The sequence below is a fragment of the Kwoniella mangroviensis genome, assembly GCF_000507465.2.
Source record: "Kwoniella mangroviensis CBS 8507 chromosome 1 map unlocalized Ctg02, whole genome shotgun sequence".
NCBI lineage: Eukaryota > Fungi > Basidiomycota > Tremellomycetes > Tremellales > Cryptococcaceae > Kwoniella > Kwoniella mangrovensis.
The window spans coordinates 3,164,234-3,188,404 of record NW_027062534.1 but is presented as its reverse complement, the minus strand read 5'-3'; the positions used below and the strand labels follow the sequence as shown (position 1 = coordinate 3,188,404).

The following is a 24,171-nucleotide window of genomic DNA, read 5'->3' as shown; positions in this document are numbered from 1 at the left end:
TTCCTACAAATCAGCAGCCATCCTCGCCTCTCTAATCCTCAAAACCCTCAAAAGTTCCTCCGCTCTATCTCTCTGAGGAGCATTGGAGCTAGATACTTTTTCCAAATACTGAGAAGCCAATGCTAAATCACCCTTTTCTTGCTTTGTTAAGTCTTCTGCTACCATCCTTTCATCATCTACATCTGGATCTAAGAGTAAATCTCTCATTTCGTATTCTGCCACACTGAGGTAACTCTGAGATAAATCGACGACACCCAATCCTGATTTTTCACCTAAAGCGAGGATCTTTCGATGATATCCCACAGATTGGGTGATTTGACCTAGTGTAGAATGAAGAGATGCCAGTTTGAGTAAGATGGTGGGAGTTTGTATACGGTCGGCTCCTAGTAAAGCTCTGGTATGGGCCAGGATCGCATCGGGAAGTCTGTGACGCATTAGAGGACCCAGTAGCAATTGACTTGACTATCTACCGCTTTGGAGTGGCTAGTCTTACTTACCTCTTCAAATTTTCGTATACTGTAGCTAAAGCCGTCCACATTCTACAATCGTATGGTCTAAAGGATGATCATAGTCAGTATCATCTGAGCTATGATCGTAAGTGCGTTTATGACTCATCATATACACACCTTAATGAAGTAGCCTGATTGTAATATTCTATAGCGTACATTGGCATATCAAGCAGTTCGTACGCCTGACCCAACCCATACCATGCTCTGTAATCTTTGGCATTTACGTCTATAGCAGCTCGTATGATCAGCGACTTACCAAAATAAAATGATAGCCATAACCATGAAGTGAATAACTCACCTATAGCCTTTCGATAAGCCTCAATCGCAGCATGGGAATTCTTCAATTCTACAAATTCATGTCCCATCAATGTCCATGCAGGTAGATATTCTCTATTGAGCATGAGCGATCTTTTGAAATACGTTATCGCTTTGGTATGATCCGCTCTTGATGAATAGTAGTTACCTAATATCATGAGATTAGTTACTTCCCGCAAGGCCGTTTTAGAAGCTAATGATGGAGTGACTTACCGATCAAACAACAAACTTCGGCTCTATTCCTATCTATCTCAGCATATTCATGAGCCAATTTACCGAGTTTGGCCTGCTTGTTCATGACGTATAGCATGTTCGAGTAAATATCAACTTCTTCCATCCTGAATGGATCGGCTTTCTGTACAGAATCGAACTCTTTCTCGGCAGTCTCGAAATCTGCTCATCAATTCAAACATCAGTTAGAGCTAGTCCCCGAATAGAGGGGAAAGGAAGAAGGGAACTGACCTCTCATATGGTAATATACCATTGCTCTTTGAGCTTTCAGATGCACACTCCCTGGAAAGATCTCGAGGAGCTCCTTGATCATACTCATTACTAGTTCGGTTGCGGTATGTAGGTCAAGCATGCAGCTTATAGCGAAGAACGTCAACATTGTTGATGAAGGTAATTCCTCTTTCATCGATATGAACTATCCAAGAGAGATCATATTAGCCACACCTATATCATTTCCAACGAGAAGAGAGCGACGATCCATGATACAAAGAGGGCAGATGTAATATGTGATCCTCCAGAAAACTCACCATGTCAGCCGAGTAGACCAACTGAGCCATCTGACTCCAAGCACTCCAATTATACGGTTTCATCCTCACACTGTCCATCAGACATTTCACCGCTGGCGGTCTCCTATCCAATCTCATATAAGATAATCCCCTGAGGTATAGTAGATACGGATCTTTCTCATCTTTTAATTCTGTCAACAGAGGCGATAAAGCTGGATACAAGGCGAGACGCTCTTCTTTGGTATCGAGGAAATGAGGTAAGGATTCTTGAGCTTTCCTATCTGCCGACTGAAATCAACAGATATGTCATCAGCTTATCATATTCCTGGTTGAGGGATGCAAGCTCACCAGATACATCGAATAATACTTTAGGAACTTGCTCCTACTGCCTTTTGCATCCTTCAACACCCAAGCTACTCTATCATATTCCTTTAAATCGAAGTACCCTCTGGCCAACTGAAATTCATCTTCTTCCAGTATATCCTCCTCCTCTTCAGCCTCTATGCCATGTAAGGTCCTGCCTCTCGACGGCCCAGCTTCGGCGTTGAATGACCCAGGACCAGGGGAAGGTAAGAAATCGCCTATAGAAGGTCGAGGACGATTAGGAGGTGAGTTAGGGAAAAGGGTGTGGGGTTGAGGTGGAGGGGAGAATGGGAGATGAGGAGCTTGACGATATTCTTTTGGAAGAGACGCCAAGAGTTCTGATGACCTAAAAATTGCAAGGAAAATGTCAGCTCATATGATTGACATGCTTTGAGAAGGTGTCCAAGTTATACTGGCCATTTGGCAGATACCATCAAACCTCTATCTCTCAATTCTCGAATCGACCTTCGGAGGTCGTAGGCCATCTGTATCTTGGCGTCGTGCGACATCGTTGAGCCTGGCATGTTTATCCAAATGAGTTCTGTCGGTGTCCCACTGCGATGTGCGATGACGACGGACAATGTTTCGACGATTTCAAGTTGGAATCCCAAAACACGAGAACACGAGACTGATTTCATTCAACAGACTGTGAACATGACAACCACAACAGAGAGTAATGCGGGGCAACCGCCACTCTCTCGGGGAATCCGGAGATATCCGTCAGTAGCGCACGCCCAGCTGCTGTTGTCATCATGACAGTCTGGTAACTAAACATACAGATGACAATCACGATTCATCAAGCAGCATCATTAGTCATCTTCATACAGCTCCCTCCTCTCATCGTCACTTGTCTTATCCTTCCAATCGAACCCTCGCACTACAGGTGAAGTACTGGAGATCCTACCATCTCTCTGAATAACCTGTAAACTCTTTTTCCCCCCATATTACAAAACCGTTCAGAAGTCTTTCTTACACTGTTATTTCTCCCCCATTTCTGTTTCATCATGGCTTCATCAGGTATCAAGCGGCCTCATGACGATGAATTGACTTCGAGCAGGCGACATGATCGAGAACGAGAACGAGGTCGGGATCGACACGATGAAGATCGACGTTCGAAACCCCGTGATTGGAGAGATGCCTTCTTAGATGAAGATGAACCTAAACGAAGGAGAAGTAGATCTCGCGAAAGAGATAGGGATTATAGGAGAAGGGATGAACATAGGGACAGGAGATATAGTAGGGATTACGATGATAGGCGAAGAGGAGGAGGATTAGATTATAGAGAGAAGGAGAGGGATCATCGTGAACGTGAGCCCTCAAAGGGAGAATATCATAAACGACATAATCATAGTGACCGAAATGATCATGCTACTAGTCGAAATGATAAAACCCAATTAGCGAAAGATGATGAAAAGGAGGAAGGCGAGTGCGTTTCATTCTTTACATGTAGCTCCCAACATCTACAAATTCTGGATACTGATGTTACCTCTTTGCGATTGAATAGACTCGAACCTTCACCTCCCAGACCATCTGTTCCTCTTCCTGTAGCTGCGTCACCCTCACATTCATCAGTCACTCTCAGTCCATCTCGACCGACCAGTCGACCACCGCCAGCAGGTCCAAAGGCGAGCTTCCAATCGCTCGCCATGCCCTCTCAACCCCGTGGTTCAACTCCCTCTCGGCCACCTCCACCTGCCAATCGATTTTTTGAATCCGAATTATCCGCTTCCCAAGCTCCAAAGGTAGAAGATGCTAAGCCTGAGGAGGAGGAAGAGCCAATCAGTGTGCTAGAAGAGGAAGTGGACACTGAAAAGCTCCTGGAGGAAAGAAGAAGGAAAAGAGAGGAAATCATGGCCAAATTCCGGGCTAATGGTGGAAAGCCCACGACCGTCACTACCCCCAAGATGGTTCAAGGAGATTTACCTGGTCCTGGGACCGGTGCGGAGAGTGTCACTAGTGCAGGTACAAGAACGGGATATCAGACTGGATATTCGGTCACTGGTGCTACACCCCTACTCAAGCAATTAGGTGCACACTCAGTAACCGATACATTACCTGGCACTTCTGCACCTACACCTATCGGCAATTCACCAGCTCTGGTTTCTACGCCAATGGGCAACGATTTCGATCTAACGAAAAGGGCCGATTCGGACGGCGAAGCTGAACTTCCGGCTGATACTCGTTCTCAAGGTGTTGGAGCGGATATGATGATCTCAGCAGCAGATTACGATCCTACTCAAGATACGATGGCTGATCAGGAGAAGAGAAAGAAAGATATGGAAGCTATGCAAGTGAAACCATCTGATATCGCATCAGGTGTAGGAGAACCTATAGCTGTAGTTCCAAGTCCACAAGCGGACGAAGAAGAGTGGGAAGAAGTTGAAATTGAAGAGGAGGATGAAGATGATGATGAATTTGATATGTTTGCTGAGTTTGGTGATGAACCGAAAGAGAAAAAGAAGAGGAAAGTTACCATACGTCGACCTAAGAATGGTGGTAAAGCCAATGGAAATAAGGTGGAATACGTCAAGACGAAACCTGCTAGTACGATTGCAGCTGAGGTGGTAGATAATGTTGATGATACAGAGGGATACTATAGAATCACACCAGGTGAAATTTTAGATGATGGTCGATACCAAGTCACGATCAGCTTAGGTAAAGGGATGTTCTCAGGAGTGGTGAAAGCGAAAGTCCTGAAAGCGGTCAATCAGGAAAGAAGGCAGGATGTGGTGGGTAAAGAAGTTGCTATCAAGGTGATCAGAAGTCAGGAGAGCATGTGAGTAAGACCTTTTTTTTCCATATCACCCTTCCTAAGTGTGAGGTCGGCGACTGACTTCCTTCGTCTCGCCTCAGGTACGTGGCAGGAAGAAAGGAAGCTCAGATCATCAAAAAGCTGAATGATGCTGATCCGGAGGATAAGAAACATATCGTCAGGATGGAGAGGACTTTCGAACACAAAGGTCACCTGTGTATCGTGACTGAATCTATGAGGTGAGCTAGGAATAGCAAACCGAGATGGTTTCGCAGCTGACATTCTCCACCAGTATGAACTTACGAGACGTCATCAAGCGATTCGGTAAAGATGTCGGACTGAATATGCGAGCTGTTCGGGCATATGCCCATCAGCTTTTCTTAGCACTGAGCATGTTGAGAAAATGTGGTATAGTGCATGCGGATATCAAGCCCGACAATGTATTAGTAGGTTGTTCCATTAAACTTTCATCGATCAATCGGCTGACGATTGAAATCATTACAGGTATCTGAAAACAAAGCTACGCTCAAAGTCTGTGACCTTGGTTCAGCAGCCGAGATTTCGGAAGGTGAAATCACACCATACCTCGTATCGAGATTCTATCGTGCACCAGAAATCAGTGAGCTGTTTTCTCACGTAGTGTTGTGGATCCAGCTGACCCTTTTGTCTGTTAGTTCTCGGTCTACCGTACGATACATCCATAGATATGTGGTCGATCGGATGTACACTATACGAGTTATACACTGGCAAGATCCTTTTCCCTGGTCGATCAAACAATCACATGCTATTGCTTCAAATGGAGTTGAAAGGGAAATTGAATCATCGAATGATCAAGAAAGCCAATTTTGGGAATTTACATTTTGATGAATCGTTAAATTTCATTTCTATCGAGAAAGATAAGATCACTGGTCAGGTGAGCTACTCATTCTCTAAATACGTGACTTCAGAGAAGTAGAGGCTGATTAAGAGTTTTCCTTTTGTCCAGGATGTCGCAAAGACATTGGTCATTTCCAAAGCTACCAAAGACCTGCGAGCTAGATTGTTACCTCCGTCTTCTGTCCAACTGAAAATGAAAGATGAAGAATTGAAACAGATACAGAATTTCGTGGATCTACTGGATAAATGTCTTCAGCTTGATCCGTCCAGACGGATTGCACCTCGAGATGCGCTCGTACATCCTTTCTTGACTGGTGCATAGATGGTTGTTGTAGTCCATGTTATATATGTATATGTAGATTAATCCCGCCTGTCACATAGCTTGCGATGCATACACGTAAGTTACATGTGGTGCTTGCTGTTATGGTTGATGAAAGTGCCACAAGAGGTCGGTCAAGGGATAACACCGATTTTCTCCGAATCCGCTTGATGGTCCTCCCTTGGTTCACTCGCACCTCATTATTATTGACGTATCTTAACATTGGTTTGGTTTATAGTACTTCAATCCAACTTCATCTCTCTGTAAGTTGACTTGACCAGCACACCACGACCAAGAGACTCACGTCTAGCTATCACCAGTAGACTTCAACGGATCCAGCAACAAAAAGATCAGTAAAGATGTTCGGACTTAGAGCGTGGCCTACACCCGTATGTGTCATTGTCATTCGGCCGATTGGGTTTGATTATTGGTTTGGTGATTATGGATCATGGATACTGGATGGGAACACTGGGTGTGAGCAAAAAGGATGAGAGACCGGAGGTGATGAGATGAGTATGAAAGCGGAGATAGAGTATGGCCCGCGATGGATTTGGAGGACGGGATGATTGCCGGGAATGAGAAAGAGACGTTGGGGCGTAGATAGAGGACACTTGTCGTTGGTGGGACAGTCGTGGGGGAGAGTGCGAATAGGCTTGACTTGAATCCATAAAAGAGAATATATAGATGTCAAGGAAAATATCACCTGGACTGACACGTTCAATTCCTTGTCCATAGATCGTTAAACCCCTTTGGCCATTCATGATCTCAGGTGTGGTCACCATCGCTGGTGTTTGGAAGTTACAAGATATCGGTGTTTCATGTGAGTATCACCAGCGTACCATCGCACCACCTTTTCTGAGCAATATACAGTTGGAAGAAACGCTCATGAGAATTATCTTTTTTATAGCTCCCGATGCTCTTAAGGACCCCAAGAACCCATTCGGTACGTATATTTTCCTCTGCAAAGACCCAAACTCTCTAGGAATCGTCTAGGTAGTTCGATGTCAGACATAGCTGACATGCGATGTATTCTACCATCATAGCCGCCTCAAAAGCTAAAGCCGCTGCTCATTAGATTGTCTTAATGGGATTTTAGGATAGATGAGAATGCAGTGAATTGATGAAAACTTTCTCCACCACAGTCTCGGTTGATATCACTAACAATGAGCTACTTGGAGTGAAGTGCTCTGTGTCACCAACTGATTACATGTCCGCTAATTACGCAAATACCAGTTGAGTTTCCCACCATACTCCATATACTCGTCCTGGCATCCACCTTATAGGAGCGAACGTTCCTCAGCAAATCATCTCATCAAACCTTCTCAGAGATTCCCTCTTCGTACCACTCTAGGTCTTACCATACTCTGCTCAACGATCGGAGGGTTATAACTTAGAATTCCATCAATATTGGTTGAAGTCGGGGCTGCACCCTCAAAGTGGAGGATCGCCCTCTTGGCCGTGCTGTCTTCTTCGGGCTCCTTCTGCGAATCTAATATTGAAGTAATATCGGTATATAACAGGTCGAATTCGCTCGCCATGATCGTCGGATTCTCCGTGTTCTTTGTGGAAGAGTAATTGGTCAGTTTCCAGTCCAACGTCACTTCCGTAAATGATCTCCCACCATTGGTAGGGGCTGGTACGAATCTGGTTGATCGATTGATCAATTCCCACTCTTGTTGGCCGGACTGTGTCAATGAACTGCAGAATCTTTTAATGTCACTGGTCACTTGCTGAGAAGCTATACACAAACCATCTTGGATGGTTTCGATCCAAGACCTCTTGGGAATTGTGGAAGGTAGGTCTGACATTTGTTGAAAGAGATAAAAGAGGTATTATGGTAAGAAGAGACACAAGTTACAAATACGATTCATACGACAACTATACAATTTGTTATATATTTTCTTGATGTTACACTCATAGGCTTCCGACTCGCTTGATGTTGCTCTTACGATAATTTCTCCTTGCTTCCGCTTGTCCTGCTATGAGAAAGGTTCTTCCAGGTTGCGCTTCTCATCCTAATGCTTGAAAGGATTATCTCTTCGCTCTCCCTCGCAAGTATGAAAGGGTCAAACAACGATGACTACTCATCTAGTAGCGTGTTCCAAACTCAAAAAGTCGCAGGCAGTTCAGTATATTTCTACCATTGTACTGTATACGGTCCTGCATGTATCAGGAATCTACGAGAGCTACAAACAATGGGGAGGCATGGGATGCAGCAGACGTCAGATCCGTATGTACAGCCCCTCTAAGCTTGAGACGGCGTTGGCAGATCTTCCGTCCCTTCTACAACATTATATCCCACGAATTGTACATCCGCCTCATCAAACCTATGGAAATGCCCCTTTACAGTGATAGTTTCACCAATATAATGCCCTTCAGCAGAGTATTGCTGGAGAAAGGCACCTAATGGCTCGAATCCAGAAAGCTGAGACCTATCACATCTGAATTCGAAGTCTGTACCTTTGACTTCATCATCTTCTGTAAGAGGTCTCCAAGTGGATGTAAATTGGTATGTATCGTCAGCATCCTTATCGGTCGCTTGGACTTTAGATAATGTATTTTCGCTCAATACGTATGTTTGTCGGGCATCAATATTGTTATTATTCGCCAGCCAGGATGATCCTTTTGCTTTAGCCCATGTATAAAAACTTCGGGTGATATTCCTTATAGAAGCTAGGTCTCCATCTGTCAGTTGGGACGAAGATGAGGTGGGAGGGGTATCAGCTCCTGTGAGCAGCGTCGAACGTCTTAAATCCATGGTTGCAAGTCACAAGCTGCTATCGTGTTCTAAATGAGCGTTTGACTGGGAAGAGATATGAGAGGGGGCCCAGGATTCGGTACTATCGTGCTTGGCTATACTTTTAACACATCCTCAAGATCTTGAGGTCGGAAGTTACTGACTCCCAAACTCACTCCTTCGAGAGTACCGTCATACACTAGATCTTCCAGGATCGTCCAAAATTGGCTTGTTGTACCCTGTTGAGGCACAGTAGGGAAGTGGATGAGAAGGAGATCAGGCTTGGAACCTAATAGTTTGATTCTTTCTTGCACATTAGATTTAACGACCTCGATATCAGGAGATAGATCTAAAGTGATTAACAAACCAATAATTAAGCGCGATTACAGCGTAGTGTGATAACACTGAACGTACTGGTACTAGAGACTAAGATCAACATTTTTTGTCAGTGTTGACGCAAAATATCACAATCGTGAGAGTCTGAGCTCACTTACTCTTGGTTGTGATCCAGACATCTGCCCTTTTAACGCCAGCCTGTTTCAACGCTTCATACGTAGCTTGTTCAGTCTTGTATACTTCTGCAGTATCGATATGAGAGATGCCAGATTTCAAAGCTTGCACACCACTCGTGATAGCAGGATCATGGTTACCGAAGAGTCCACCTGTACCATTTCCCCATCCAATGGCTGGAATAGATTTTCCATCGGACAATTTGATCGTTCTTGACATTGTTTCAGCGCAATGTATGAGACTTGGGATAGTACGAGATCGAATAAGATGGAATATGTATGCAACGATGACAACTCTACAGTCGTATTCTATTTATGTTACTGCTGGATCTAAGCCAGATCCAGCGATGGCGACACGATGAACCATCGATGCATCATGGCGTTGAAATCCGGTCGAGAAAAAGTGGAGTTCGAAGGTGGAGGTTTTGTCGGTTTAGTCCGATGTTTTTGCCCAAGGTGAAGTAACAAACAGCGACGTCCATTTCACTACAAGCTTTCACGACTAAAAATACCATGTAATACGATAGCATACAATAACCCGAAGCGACCCCTTCGTGCGTTCTTTTCAACACTTGGGAACTTACCATATTCAACCTTAATGCCGTGTACATCGGGAATTCCGTGAAATTATCGTTCATCCTTTGAGTTTGCGCGACTAACTGAGTCTAAAGCGGACTTGTTCATCGTCTGACGCTTACAAAGGTGGGAAGTGACAGACTCACTGAGAACACATATGTCAATGTCGTATCGCGATGTCTCTAAATCACTATATTCATCCCCATCCCAGAATTTGGAAGACTTTAGTCAGACTACATCACGCATACTGACAGGATTCTCGAGACCCGTACAGTAGTGTGCATAACGACAACTCCCAACTTTACTGTATCTTTCAAATAAGGTATAAATTATTCAAATTGTCAACATCGACAATGTCAAGCACTTCCGGATCATCGACCCAACCAAGACAGAGAAGAAAGGTAAGTTGCGCTTCATGTAGACAGAAGAAAATCAGATGTGACCGAGAAGAGAATTCGAGACCGTGAGTCATCAACGAGCCTCAGTGGCCCCGAGCTCTCTGCGTGAGGTCATATGCAGTGCTCGACGCCTTAGCTGACTACCTGTCACTGCCTAGTATATGCTCTCCCTGCGCTCAAACCCGCTCCGAATGCACCATAGCCTCCCCATCCACAAGTAGGGGAAGTGCTTCCTATAACGATACACTCCGGTACGTTCCGCGAGGGATGTTCAACCAGTTAGCGTGCAATGCTCAAGGTGCCCAAGGTGCCCAAGGTGCTAATTCTGCACAAATGGCGTATGAAGATGCCCATCGAGCCCAGATCGGCAGTGATCCCTCTTCTTATCTAGATGGGTACTTGTACCCGAATCAGCCTAGCGTTCCAGCATCTTGGCATCAAGCAGTTCATGAACCAACGTTCTCGATCCACCAGCCGCCACCAGATCCACAAAATTCCAACCAGAATGGTTTGATCGGTACCGACTTCCCGACGCTCGGACAATATACTCAGGATGAGTTCCATGTATCATCCTTGCAATGTCCCAACACCGCTCAGGTCTCCGTTCGCAATGATCCCGCGGTCATTCAAGCCTATCTGCAGCACGTAACTTTGGCAAGGCAGCAGTTTATGGAACAGTGGGGACTCTCGCAACAGGATTCGGTTGAGCCTTAGACCGTAAGGGCGATCAATATGCGGAAGAGGATGCTTCGCAGAAATGACAAGGAGGCCACAGTGGCACAAGGAATAATACTTATCTGCACTGTTTTTGTCATTGTATGTCCTTCACAGATGCTTCATTGATGATATCGGATGATGCATCAAGGATTTTTCTGATATGATCCCGAGGCTGGATGCAGTTGTCAATAGCCTACCTCAAAAATGTGTGATACTGACTTTTTTTTATGACGTACAGCAGTTGCTGCGTATCAAAATTTGAAGACACACAATGGTGTTGCATGTAAACCTTTATTTGTTCAACGGAGGACGCCAAAGGATAATTTCATCGTGAGAATCTATCCTCCCGACGATTGGTCCGGCATTTCTGATATCAATACTCTGCTCTGGCTTGACCCCCTGTATGATCCACATGTTTTCCTTACACCCTTACTCAACTATTGATCACGTCTTTAGACTACACAAATTACGACAGTCGTGCTCGGCGCGCGAAATCTATCATTTCGTCAGTCTCGACTAAAAGCACTGGAGGTATCGCACGGACTTGCTCCAACTGCTTCACAGGAAAGGTAGAATGCAAGGGAGTAGAGGGCTCCACCGGAGGTATTGTCTGGCTTCAGCGTACAGTCCTAATTTACAAGTACGAAACAATGAGTATCCCGATACTTTTCAGTCGATGTTTTGATATTTGGACGGATGACCGATCGTTATGTCATAAATATTTATAATCTCATCAGGACGTCTTGTGATATTGATCCCATCTGCAGCACCAAGCTCTTCCAGATAGCAGATTGTTCGAAACCTGGGTGATAATCATGCCCGAGTAGACTCCCTCACAAATCAAAGGTTCTCGGGAGTTCCCTTGATAACGATTCTTGTGTCTATTGTAAGCTCGCATACCCAATATCGCAATTGGCTGATCGCGAGCGTAGTGTGGCAGCTCCATTACAGGACTGCCTCCTTTCTTGACTCGAAGCATGCATGGTCACCTTCCGACATATGACGCTAATAGATGCAACTTATAATTCGCAGTTCCCTTTTGCCCTCACAATGGAGCTCTAGACCCTTGCGTTTCTGAGCCGAGCGGCCCCCCTATGTCCATGCTATAGAATTTGATGAGGCATCCGCCGAATCCTGCAACCAGTGATTTATTCCGAATTCCCCCTCATTCCTAAATAACCCCCTTCTATCGAAGCCTTTCCCACTTATCGTCATGCCTTCATTTCAGTCCACCCCAGACTCAAATCAATACTCCCGAACATCGGCTCCCGAACAGTCGACCCATGGTGCCTCTGAAAAGAACAAAGTGGCTTGTCTCACCTGCAGGAGAGGGAAGACCAAGTGTGAGACGACGGAAGGGAAGGAGAGGTGAGTGACACCCTTCAATCGACCACCATCGGCTGACAGTCGAGAATTTCAGCTGTAAGAGGTGCACTCGTTTGAAAAAATCGAATTGTAGTCTAAGTTCTGATGCGCGCCCTTTCGCATCCGTCGCAGAACAGGTAGCAAGCTATCTGAAAATTTATCGATACTCAAAAGATTTCATCGCAAAGGGTGCCGTAAGCTCCAATAATAGCTTCCTATCTCCCACCAGCGTATCTGAACCCCGATCAATGTCACCTTCCAGAGTCACCAAACCCCAATCAACGGCCCAAGCAGATGCAGCCTTGGGTTGGGGAGATAAGAGTTCTTGCGGAAATTGTAGACGCAGAAAGATAAAATGCAGAACTTTGCCGGGGTGAGCTCTGGTTCTGACATTACACTCTCAGCCAAGTCTATGTCTCTCAGTGTACCGCCCACGTTTATCACCTGAATTCTACCCGTTGATTCTGGTGTAAAACTGATCCAAAATGCGGCGAGTCAGTCAGGAAGAATGTGAGTATTGCTCCAAAGATGAAAGCAAGACTTGTTCGTTTGGCATGAATCGTGCTATGCGTCATGAAGTCAAGTCTCGACAAGCTTTATTGGATAAGAGAATCTACGAACTTGACAAAAGGCGAGTTCTTCATCGATATCATCCCCACACAGTCCTCGCTGACCATCAATCTTGGATGTCACTTCCCTATGTTGGAAAAGGGAGTTGTCAGACCTGTTAAGCTATGAGGGAGGCTTGAGCAAAGTCAACAACGAGCTTGTTTCAGTCATTGGTCCTCAATTCAGTTTGGTCGCTTCCCAAACTCCGGCCGATTCTCACTTTCCTTCATCCCTACCTCCCCAAAGTAGCGATCTTCCAGCTTTGCTAGCAGAGGATGTTGGTCCGATTACTGCTTATCTGCAGACCGAAGAAGGACGACAGCTTCTGTCCGATTACCTAGAAGAGATAGAGCAGGGGACAAGCAATCATGGATCAGAGAGGACAGTTTCGACCGTGGAGGTGTCACCGGTGGCCGTTTTTGCGCCACCTATCTCCGATGATGGGGGGTTTGACGCTATCGACCCAACCGTTGGCATGTCTGACGACAGCAGCTTAGAATCTCTGCTGTTCAGCTCTCTCGATGAGCTTTTTCCGACTCATATCACGGGATATCAGCAAGATCAATATTTTCCATTCTGAAAGGACTATTACCAAACCGCCACTGGCACCGAAATTGGGTCTGCTCGCATTTAAGCTTCCCTAGAGATCATGTATCGCTTCCGATCTATTGTACCTTACTGTATCATCATGCAACATTGATACATCTCTGTGATCAGAGGATACTGTAGAGAGCGATTGCAGATCTAATATCTAAAAGGGTGTCTCCTATGTAGAATCTCAGAACGTGATCGGAAAACTACTGATCTGATGTGGAGCAGCAGAAGTGGCACCCCCTGATCCTTTGTACGAAGAAAGGCATGAAAAGGAAAAGCCCTTCAAACAGATCTCGATTCAATATACATCGGTGAGAATGAAGTATAGGTGCTCATTATTCGCTTCTCCAATTTGAAACACCAAGAGCTCCTTTACCTTCTTTGAACACTTGAGGAGCCTCAAGGGATGCATAGAAAAAGGTCCGGTACTCGTATGAACGTGGCACTCGGATGCACCATCGATTCGGACATTACTCCAGTGATCTTCGAACACACAACCTTGGTGATATCTCCACTTGCATGCATGCGGGACTCAAATGACTTGGGGAGGATTTGGTAATGTACCTGATCTACATGTGTACTATGTTCTAGCCTGACAGAAGCTGTGATGACTATGTTATGCAACGTTCCTTCTGGTGCTTTGTTCTCTACCCTGCTGCCTGAATCTGCCTTAATTTATGTAAAGCACAATAAGTATAAGGCCTATGGCTGTTTGAAGTTATGGAGGGTACCCATTAAAAGCAATTTGAAGGTCCTCACAAGCAACAGGTGGATATCTGGCGTGTTGGAATGCCCTGTGCGGCTCCCTCAATTTTGAGGAATTTTGTCCATCCATATGATCACTCGTTGTTCAATCAATTCTTGCCCAATTCAAAAACGGGCTTGGATTGCAAGAGAAATGTGACCTTGCATATACCAACCAAAGTATCAAAGCATTAGAAGGTGCACTGCTCTCCACACAGCAGCATACATATGCAAAATGACGCTTCTGAGAGCAACTGTCAATCTCTGGCTTTGCAGGGTCGAATCCGTAGGTATTTCCTCAATTTTTTCCAGAAAGGAGATATTTGACAGTTCCACTATCACCTTTCAGCGCTACAGACCGCCAATCATGCCTGTGTCATGCCTGTCCTTAAAGTGAGGGTGATTTTGAGCCGATTTTGGCACTTCTGCCATCCGCAGCTCAAAGTCACTCTCTCATAGCCCTTCCAAGCAGTGGTTTTGATAGCAAAAAGCTGATAGATGTAACAGACATGGTTTAAGAGACCATTAGCAGCCGGATCTGCGCACAACATGGCCGGAAACATCACAAAATTAAAAGGAAGGCTCGGCCACAAAACTGACATCTATACTTGTGTGTATGCATTATGAAACATGAAGAGTGCATATATCTACTCTCCTCTCAATTCTGCACAACATGGACTGCTTCAAAATGCAGCTTGATAAGCTGAGTGATGAGCAAAATAGACAAGAAGGCAGAAAAATGACATTTTGTCCGAGTTGGCGGTGCATCCGAATGCCCCGTGAATACGAGTCCGGTGTGACTGAGGTCCCATTGAGTGTTCGCTTCTTCACATTCCACATTTCACAGATAGTATATATTACACATCTTTCCCACTCTCGGTCAGGTCACTCAAATCTGCTTGGCCTTGTTTGCTATACAACTCTACTCAGCCATAACATACCGAATTGAAGCCCTATACCCAGCTGCCATCAAAATGTCCTCCGGGTCAGAATATCCTGCTGTGTACCCCTCAAGTGTGATGACTGGTCCTACAGCTATCGAATACCAAGGACGAAGGCATGCTTGTTCCAGCTGCAACCAATTGAAAAGGAAATGTCAAGTTGATCCCGGTAGCTATATGTGAGTCGATGTATCATATTTGATCAATCTGATGCTCAGCTTACGGTGATGTATGGCAAGATAGCTGTGGACTTTGTTCGAGGACCAGAAGAACTGATTGTGATGTATCGAACAACTTCCAGACTGACGAAGCCCCTCAGGAGATTGCCAAGTATACGAGACTGTACCAACGGGTAAACACGATAGTTTCGAGTGCTGATTATCTGACTGCTGGAGGCCAAGCTCGTCCTAGATCGAGATCGACATCACGATCGCGATCTCAAGGGTCTTGCGACAGCTGCAAAAAAAAGAAAAAGCAATGTATGATCCCGAGCGGGTCAGTATACACTAATTTTCTCACACTATCAATTGGCTCGATTAGCTGCTGATACTATCCTCGGTACTGTATACCAGTGCAGATAGTTGTTTGACTTGTGATGCTAGGGATCCCCGCCTGCCATGTACTTTCAGAAATAGTAGGACCAAGCGTGCAGATAGGAGAGCTCAACATGGGTGGTTGAATCGTGAGCCCACGACCCTCGACGATTAGTAAGCTCTTCAACACATCTTCTAAAATTTACACGTCTTGAGACAGCTGGTAATCTGATGCTGCGGTCTTGCAGTGGTTTGAGAGCGTATATCGATGCGCCAGACGGTGTACAAACGCTCAATGCCATCTTTCAGGAGAAGCTAGGCCTAGAGTACACAGTATCCACAAGTCAATCCCAAAATCTAGCGCCCATTCACCATGATTCAGGCTTTGTTTGGGAATTGGATAACGTTGATGATCCCCAACATGAACTTGGGGCTGCGGAACTTGTGCGAGAGGGCGCGATGCAAGGACTGGATTTTTCCTTCGGAGCCACTCCTTCGATCAATGTCTCTCATTGGCCCTCCTCGGACGCGACCTATGACTCGAATGAATAACGACACCAAACTCGTACTACCTACCACCTGGAAGGCTGTACCATTCCCGTCTTCCCGCTGAAATGCGGCTTTGACATGATACTAATCAACAGCGCTTCCAAATCTTTATTGGAAAAATTAGCGTAGAGTTGTGTGTACATATAAGATATACATATGCTCTCTAGGTATCGTGATGAACTAAATTACTATGACGTTGGCTGCGTGGCTGTTGTCAAGCAGAAAGCGCCACAAGTAAGTTAAAGAAAGTATCAGTGATTTCGCCAAGTCTTTACCCCACTTGCTGAAGTGATGATGGATGATCTGTGCGTCAGATCGTTAGATCAGTTTGGTATCTCGGTTGCACACAGCCAAAGGTCTGTGTGTGGTCTTTTCGATAAATTACGATCAAAAATTCACAAAATTCTGTTCTGATCACCATCATTAAGTTAGGCTGCATCAAACATCCAAAGATGTTTATTGTTCTTTCGTAAAATCGGTTAAAAAGGCGAACGCATACGCATGCGCCCCATCCTCTTCGATCTATTTTGGCTTATGGCTTATGTATAGCTAAATACGGTTCACACAGGTTGATAAGATACTATAACGACTTTACACTCCGAGATATTCCTACTGCCTTACTTACAGCCCTCGCCCTGATGGACCTAATCACCTACCTTTTCGAGGGATATCCTTTGCTCCTTTGCTTTTCACCATGCTGTGCTTCATACGAGAAAAATCTAGACTACAGGGGGTATTCTACCATCGGTTGACTGTACATGTGTGGTCGTGTCGTTGATAGTTTGAAAATTTTCGGTGGAAAGGAGTACGTCATGTACAGTAAGACGTACTGTACGTTATACCTGTCCATCATTTCGTCTATGATTTCTTCTCAGTTGATGTTGATATCTGATGGTGATCATCCTTTGCGGCTTGGGATATATAACTACTGTATTAACCTGTAGCCCAAAGCTCTTTTCCACCATCGATCGAAAACTACTGTAGTACTCATCGTCACCTTCACCACCTTTCTTTTCTTTCTTCTTCCTCCCTCTTTCAATAGAGATCCCATCCCGGCACAGAACGACCACTGTATTCATCCCCACGTAGAGTTACGACCAGTACTCTCATCGATGAGAACCACCACAACCACCACTATGGACGAAGAATATCAACCTTATCCAGGAATGTGGACATGTTTTCCCTGTGTGGTACTATGGAAATGGGGCAAGAGTAGGATGATCAGGAATGATGTAAGTTGTATTATAATACACTTCCTTCTCTTCGATGGCGGCAATGAATATTATTATATTGAGGAATTCGAGAAGATCGCTGCCGTAATAAGGTTATCTTATACAGCATCATATGGAGTAGTGGCAGTGACCTGATTGACTTATGCTTATATAGCCGGAACGAGAACCTCTCTATCCCTCACCACATACCATCTTAACAGCTCCAAGCAAGAAACAGCGTCCCAACCTTTCCAATCTCCATCATTCATCTCACTCATCCTCGTTCCATGGTCTGTTCACCTCTGAACCTGTTTCACCTACCAAATCGACTGTTAATGGATATTTCAGTGAGGGGAAGCGGAATGCAAGTACTTCGAAATTAAGTGAAGAAGGGAGAGAGAGGTTGGGTAGTATCTCTAGGGCTTATGGAGGGTGAGTGTTGGTCCTGATTATAAAGAAACAAGGTAAGATGATTGATATTTCGATATTGTATTGATGATTTTTCGATATGACCGATAGTCGAATGCAATTTCTCGCTCAACCTCCATCTATCCCTTCCACCCCCTCTTTACCATCCACACCTCATCTCAACGACAATGCCACCAACGGTAACAGTCGACCGCGCCCTCTATCAGCTTTAACACCCATGACAACCAGTCAATCCCAAGATAATTTACCTTACCGACCATCTGTACCCAATCTCGGAAGATCATCATCCGAACCTAGAAACCTCAATGATCTGGGGGCATCAGGTGATTTTGCACCTCATCAAATACCCAATTTCGGTAGTGGTAGTGTGACAGTAGGAAGAGGAGGCAGTAGGGGTAGGAAAAGAAGTGCCACAACCTCTGCAGCGAGATTATCTTCACCTTTAGCTTTGAACGTTGATAATGCAAATATAACAAAAAGAGAAAGAGGTAGAAGTCCCGGTCCGGCTATACTTACTCGAGCTCAAGATCAGTTTGATAATTTAGATAATTCCGATCCGATTCAAGATGGAGAGGGAGATAGGGAAGTAGAAGAAAGGTATATACCTATGGGAAGAAGTCTCTCACATCCTGAACTCACACTTACATTTACATCGAACGCAAACACAAACACAAACGCTCAAGGGAATGAACATGAAGGGGAAGATGAGGTGGTGGTCAAGCGAGAATTGGGTTTGAGAGGTCTGAATAGTGTCAGAGGTGGGAAGAGAGGTAGAGGTAGGGGAGGCAAAAGGATCAGGTCAGATTGAATTGAAAAAGAAGAATGAAAAAATGTGGATACATATCCTCACTACTCATGATTAAATACTGTACGGCATCATAGCTACAATAAGGACCTAGGTCTCATTACTGTATATCACAACGCAGAGTAAAATAGATCGAGACAAAGTCAAGTCATTTTTGTAACCGAAATCATGGCTTTAACCCCTAAAGTAAAAATTAGAATTCATTCATTGTTAACGATAACGAACTTACATATCACGATACTATATATATACCCTAGTCATATGATGATGAAATCATGTACACAATGCATAATTGTTAATAATATATAGTACAGACAGACAGACAGCTAAAATCTATTAACATGAGGACACGTTAACCTTAGATGATATTCTTCTTCTTTCGTGTTATTGTTATCAATATTGACTAGAGAGTCACTCATCGGTCGTGATCAAATACATTCCACTGATTTTTTCCCTACTATCTCATGCTTGTGTGTGACATACTTAGCGAATCGAATCGAATCAAATCAAATCAAATCATAAATCCTATCTTCGACTTTTCCTCCTACTCGTTGGGGGCTCTTCTTCGTCGTCGTCATCAGCTTCAGCTTCGTCATCCAGATATTGAGTTTCGGGCACTATACTCCTTCTTCTCGATGATGAATCGACCCTCCATCCGGACTACAAGGAACAAGACAGGAAAAAGAGATTAGCTTTATCTGCTTACCATTGGTAACCAAGCAGTACTTCGGATGATATTGCACAATCGCAAGTCTCATGTAGACTCACAGGTCCAGCTCTTTCAATAAACCCACTTCCCGCTCCTTCCCCATCTCGCCCCTCCTCTTCTTCCAACTCATCTTCATCCTCGTCCGTATCATCCTCTTCCTCATCTCCATCCGCCCTACTTTTCCCTTTACCATTCCGATTCGTACTTCCTCTAGGCCTCTTTCTCTTATTTCTCAATCCCGTAAACTCATCTTCAGCTCTTGATACTGCTTTCTCACCTATGGGCGAGGGCTCATACTCTGAGAATTTGGATTTACATTCTGGACAACTGGGTCGGGGTAATTTGAGGATCGCAGAGTAACAGTAGGAATGGTAGTGTGCATCGCCTAGTGGTCAAGTGATTTTCTGCGTCAGCAAGATCCACATGAGATTGATAACGACATGTTCTCGTATATCTAGTAGTGTTGAAGTAGACCACTTACATCCTTGCTTGGAGCAACACACACCCTGTATGGTGATGAACGTCAGCTATTCATCCAATGTAAGTATACAATGGCAAAGAACTAGCTCACATCCAATATAACCCTCTTACAGTGCTTACAATTCTGCATATAGTCTTTGAATTGCTGTTTCAGATACGTCTCCAATTCTGATATAGCTCTTACACCCAAAGTATATCTCCCTCGTCTATAGCAAAAGTAATAGTTTGTACAGTCAGCTCATACTATCCTTCTAAGTTGACCGCGTTCCCATCGGAAGTATTGTGAAGTCAAATGGAGAGGGAGACGATGACTCACTTGGATTTCGATAACCACCCTCTTGAACACAATGAGTCTAGTAAAGTCTCGGCGACATGTCTAGCCATCGTTCCCTCCAATTCCCCTACGATCGTTGTGGCTTGACCGTGTGATATCGAATTGGCAGGATAAGATTCGATGATTTCTTTGACCTTGAAAGATGGATGAGAATGTTAGCTGACCACTCGTCATATGGCGGTGAAGAGTGCCACCGAACAAATATATCACTGTGCATTGTTTGTGTAGAGAAGAGAAGAGGAACGAGAAAGATTTCTATTAGACTACCAGAGTGATGATGGTCAACAGAGAGATAAGTACTCACCACTCTACGATAGTAGTCAATCTCTAGGGGTGTATAGTCCGTAGCCTGTAGTGCAACTTCCGTAGGATCCGTGTTTCTCTATCCATCAGTTAACGACTGGCATCAGCTCTGCATAACCTTGTCCTCCAGACGTTGGCTAGTGGTAGAAGAGCTGATGATTGCAGTCGTGACTCACTAGAACAACCCATGATTTTCCCTTGCCGGTTTGCTCCTGACCTAATACGACTTCCATACCCAGATCATGCAGTATATCAGAAACGTCCGTGATGAATGTACGAAATCCTCGGATGGTAGTTTCGTGTAATGGCCGAAATGTATCATCATTTGCTATTCAAGCATGCCGTGTTAGTCCTCTGGGCACAAATGATGATAAAAGAGACTATGTTCACCTTGGCATGCCCCTACAGCCCTCTTGTACATCTCCAAGGCTACATCCTCCTTGATCGCTCTTCTAGATAACATCGATTGAATGAATAGACGATGGAGGTTGGTAGGGCGGACATGTCGATTTTGACTCATCTCGGATTGATTCCTTCCCCTCACCTGACGAGGGACAGTCTGGATTTGAGGATGGGCTATGATATGGTAGACTTGAGATGATGAGGAAAGATGAGAGTTGGTAATGATGAGTGGTTGACTTGATTTTATCTTTCGTACGCGTCTTATTTAGCTTGCAACAGCTCATGTTCGACCTCTCTATCTCGTATCACGTGATCTTACGAGATGTGCCTGAAAAGAGCAGATTTCTGAAGAGCGAAAGAGCAAAGATCTATCTATACATGCTCGAGTATTCCACTGAGCAAATATACTCCTATCTCATCGAGCTTACCATATCGTCTACACCCAATATGGTCGATGCTACCATAACCAAACGACTTCACGTAGGTGGACTCACACCGGCGATAACCACACAACATATCAAAGAGAGATTCTCAAGTTTCGGAGTGGTCAGTGAGATTGAGGAGTTGGGGGTCGATGCGTTAGGTGAGTACAACAAAATCATCCTACATCTGATCCCAGTCCATCCCGCCTTTCCCTTTTTCCACTCCTACTCACAAGCCAATGCTATCTATATACTCATATACTGATTCGCACGGTGGTGGTCCAATAGGCCACCCACGTCCATTCACCTTCCTCACTCTTTCCACAACCCCCCTCCAACTTAAAAAATGCCTCAACATCCTCTCCGGCTCATTCTGGCGAGGTACTCAACTCCGTCTTGCTGAAGCCAAACCCAAGTACGCTCAACGCTATGCCATCCCTACACCTACTGTCGAAGAGAAGAGAAAAGTGCTGGAGAAGAAGAGGAAAAGGGTAGAATCGAAAAGAGGTGAAGATGTTGGTAGATTATCGCAAGATTTTAGGTTGGTTAATTCTACCATAGCGAAAAAGAAGAAATTTTGGTTGGTTGATGAGGATGAAGGAAATGGGAGGATGGTTAGACCTTTGACCATGAGACCTAGTCATCCGATTGGCAAGGCTTTGGTTGATAACAAAGCTAGGAAAACCCAGGAAGGGAAAAAGAGGGTTGGAGGACCGCCTGGGAGATTGAGAAGAAGAGTGATCAACCCTATTGCGTGGGGATCAATATATATCAAAGGAGATAAATTGCTTTCTATCACTGAAACTCAAAATGAAGATGAAGCAAGTATACAGAAAGGTGAATGGGAATTTGAAGAGGTTGATGATTCCGTTGTCGATGAAGATGGGTTGGATGAAGAGGGGAGAATGGTCGTCGGGATATGGAAAAAGAGAGATATGAATGGTGAGATTATTGAAGAAAGTTTGGTGAGAAGTAAAAAAAGGAGAGTATCGATTGGAGAAGTTGATATATCGGAATATGGGTCGCAGGATTTTGGTGCTTTAGAAAGTGGAGAAGTAGATTCCCCGTTATTTGGGAATAGGGATTTGCCCGCAAAAGGATCAGAATCACCTTTGTTCCCTTCTCGACAGATGGACGACGTACATGCAGACGAAGAAGAAAGAGGAGATGATGAGATTTCAGAGGATGGAAATGCGGTAGAAAGAGCATCATCACCACTTTTCCCCTCGAGAGTTCCAGATGAAAACAAAAGCACCGCATCGTCTTCTTCATCATCATCTTCGGGTATCGTAGATCAGCTTGAACAGCAACCCTCTTCACCTTTGTTCCCTACTCGAAGTATTGAAACCCCTAATGACGAGGACGAAGCTCAACAACAACCTCCTTCACCTCTATTCCCCGTTCGAAATGATGCAAGCACCGCTCAACAAGCCTCGTCACCTCTTTTCCCTACTCGCGCCCTCAAAAGCAGATCGCCATCCCCTCCTCCCCAGCGCAAACCTGTACTTACCCTCCCTTCTCAGATCCTCGCTTCAGCCCGAGCTGAACGATCCTCTGCTCTAGGTGTGCTCGGCAGCTTGTTGGGGGATGTGTCGCCGCCTGCGAAGAAGGAGAAAGTGGTTTGGGAAGTGTATCCCGAATCTGATGAAGATGATGAGGTGGAAGTAGGAAGAGGTGGAAGTAAATCCGCAGTCTCGGAAATTTCATCGGTAGCTCAAAAAAAGGTCAGAGAAGAGGTGCTCATGGATAAAGAACCTGAGTTGAACTTAGATGTAACTGTTGACGGGGATTCTTCGTCTGGTTCTACTAGCTCGAGTGGTAGTGGATCATCAAGTGGTGATTCGGAGGAAGGAGAGGGGATGGATGTTGATCCTCCTGCTGGGAATGAAGATGCAGATGCAAGTTCAAGCAGGAGTGGCAGTGGGAGTGGATCTAGCTCGAGTGGTAGTGGGAGTGGAGATGACGATGACGATGAAGATGAATCATCTGGCTCAAGTTCAGACTCAGGGTCAGATAGTGAAGAAGATTCTGACTCTGAGTCCGATTCGGAGGACGAAGACGAAGATAAAGCAACAGATAAACCATCTGTGCCAACCAAACCTTCAGGTCTCAAAGATATGTTTGCCCCTACGACTTCTACTTCAACCCTAAATTTCGGTTCCACCTCAGCTTCAGCGGGATTTTCTCTTTTAGCCAATTTAGGCGAAGATATAGAGCTGGACGAAGAGATGGATATACCTCTACCTCCGGCACAAACCGACCTTCCGACAGGTCACGAACAGGAGGAAGATGAATTACAACCTTTACCTCTGAACGTATCTTCTGGTAGGGGTAAAATCAAATTTGATCCTTCATCTAGTGATCTTCCATTATTCTTCACTCTCCCCACCGAGGCTGGACCAATTGGAGGAGAAAGGAAAGGTGAATCTAGGAATTTATATAACGAATTACATATTGGTATACCCCCTATCGCCCAACCTGAATATGACCAACAACAAGAAGAGGAGGAAGGAGAAGAGATACCGAATGTGCCTCTACCTGGGTTTAGTAGACAACCTGGAGAGAACGATGAGTCGATGAAGGCCAAATGGACGAATGAGAAGTTGGAATTGACGCAAGGGTGGAAGAAGAGGTTCAGGGAGGCCAAGAAATCTAAGAGGAGGAAGGGAGGTGAAGAGGTTGAATAGGTTGGATAGGTGGTCGGTGATTGGTGTTGTTTTAGTTTGTACTGTATGCCACAGTGGAAGCGGGATAGGATGCACATACTCTTCATCAGATTGATACTGATATCATACCGGATTTCTTACTGATGATCACGAGCGAGGAACGGGAAGGGGTCCTTTGGTGAATTATAACAAATGACTGACAATCACGCACGGATCACCGATCAATCAAAAGATGAATGAGTCAAATCCAGTCAACCAGTCTATCAC

General features: G+C 44.8%; 10 protein-coding genes across 10 annotated transcripts; 5 read left to right on the top strand and 5 right to left on the bottom strand.

The window, feature by feature from the left end:
- Positions 1-3: 3 nt before the first annotated feature.
- On the bottom strand, positions 4-2,448 carry I203_106312 (uncharacterized protein; the record flags this gene model as incomplete). The annotated part of the gene is made up of 9 exons (XM_065517944.1): positions 4-424; positions 498-554; positions 627-735; positions 808-972; positions 1,038-1,217; positions 1,287-1,470; positions 1,583-1,849; positions 1,910-2,270; positions 2,342-2,448. The coding sequence occupies 9 exons, from the start codon at positions 2,446-2,448 to the stop codon at positions 4-6; spliced, it is 1,851 nt and encodes a 616-aa protein (XP_065373248.1).
- A 480-nt stretch (positions 2,449-2,928) lies between these two features.
- Positions 2,929-5,874, top strand: I203_106311 (uncharacterized protein; the record flags this gene model as incomplete). The annotated part of the gene is made up of 7 exons (XM_019150828.1): positions 2,929-3,350; positions 3,429-4,700; positions 4,778-4,915; positions 4,969-5,122; positions 5,181-5,295; positions 5,351-5,589; positions 5,662-5,874. The coding sequence occupies 7 exons, from the start codon at positions 2,929-2,931 to the stop codon at positions 5,872-5,874; spliced, it is 2,553 nt and encodes an 850-aa protein (XP_018999705.1).
- Positions 5,875-7,193: 1,319 nt separating this feature from the next.
- On the bottom strand, positions 7,194-7,679 carry I203_106310 (uncharacterized protein; the record flags this gene model as incomplete). Its single annotated transcript, XM_019150826.1, has 1 exon — positions 7,194-7,679. One exon carries the CDS (start codon positions 7,677-7,679, stop codon positions 7,194-7,196), a length of 486 nt encoding a protein of 161 aa, XP_018999703.1.
- A 437-nt stretch (positions 7,680-8,116) lies between these two features.
- On the bottom strand, positions 8,117-8,629 carry I203_106309 (uncharacterized protein; the record flags this gene model as incomplete). Its single annotated transcript, XM_019150825.1, has 1 exon — positions 8,117-8,629. The coding sequence occupies one exon, from the start codon at positions 8,627-8,629 to the stop codon at positions 8,117-8,119; it is 513 nt and encodes a 170-aa protein (XP_018999702.1).
- A 95-nt stretch (positions 8,630-8,724) lies between these two features.
- On the bottom strand, positions 8,725-9,337 carry I203_106308 (uncharacterized protein; the record flags this gene model as incomplete). The annotated part of the gene is made up of 2 exons (XM_019150824.1): positions 8,725-8,957; positions 9,103-9,337. 2 exons carry the CDS (start codon positions 9,335-9,337, stop codon positions 8,725-8,727), a joined length of 468 nt encoding a protein of 155 aa, XP_018999701.1.
- A 709-nt stretch (positions 9,338-10,046) lies between these two features.
- Positions 10,047-10,805, top strand: I203_106307 (uncharacterized protein; the record flags this gene model as incomplete). The annotated part of the gene is made up of 2 exons (XM_019150823.1): positions 10,047-10,156; positions 10,250-10,805. The coding sequence occupies 2 exons, from the start codon at positions 10,047-10,049 to the stop codon at positions 10,803-10,805; spliced, it is 666 nt and encodes a 221-aa protein (XP_018999700.1).
- A 4,334-nt stretch (positions 10,806-15,139) lies between these two features.
- I203_106306 (uncharacterized protein) lies at positions 15,140-16,146 on the top strand (the record flags this gene model as incomplete). Its single annotated transcript, XM_065517943.1, has 4 exons — positions 15,140-15,240; positions 15,305-15,556; positions 15,634-15,768; positions 15,843-16,146. 4 exons carry the CDS (start codon positions 15,140-15,142, stop codon positions 16,144-16,146), a joined length of 792 nt encoding a protein of 263 aa, XP_065373247.1.
- A 1,133-nt stretch (positions 16,147-17,279) lies between these two features.
- Positions 17,280-18,591, top strand: I203_106305 (uncharacterized protein; the record flags this gene model as incomplete). The annotated part of the gene is made up of 3 exons (XM_019148066.1): positions 17,280-17,375; positions 17,530-17,786; positions 17,874-18,591. 3 exons carry the CDS (start codon positions 17,280-17,282, stop codon positions 18,589-18,591), a joined length of 1,071 nt encoding a protein of 356 aa, XP_019002984.1.
- Positions 18,592-19,113: 522 nt separating this feature from the next.
- On the bottom strand, positions 19,114-20,934 carry I203_106304 (uncharacterized protein; the record flags this gene model as incomplete). The annotated part of the gene is made up of 8 exons (XM_019148065.1): positions 19,114-19,248; positions 19,357-19,682; positions 19,779-19,803; positions 19,869-19,983; positions 20,094-20,245; positions 20,416-20,493; positions 20,591-20,742; positions 20,805-20,934. The coding sequence occupies 8 exons, from the start codon at positions 20,932-20,934 to the stop codon at positions 19,114-19,116; spliced, it is 1,113 nt and encodes a 370-aa protein (XP_019002983.1).
- Positions 20,935-21,263: 329 nt separating this feature from the next.
- Positions 21,264-23,925, top strand: I203_106303 (uncharacterized protein; the record flags this gene model as incomplete). The annotated part of the gene is made up of 2 exons (XM_019148064.1): positions 21,264-21,399; positions 21,527-23,925. The coding sequence occupies 2 exons, from the start codon at positions 21,264-21,266 to the stop codon at positions 23,923-23,925; spliced, it is 2,535 nt and encodes an 844-aa protein (XP_019002982.1).
- Positions 23,926-24,171: the final 246 nt, after the last annotated feature.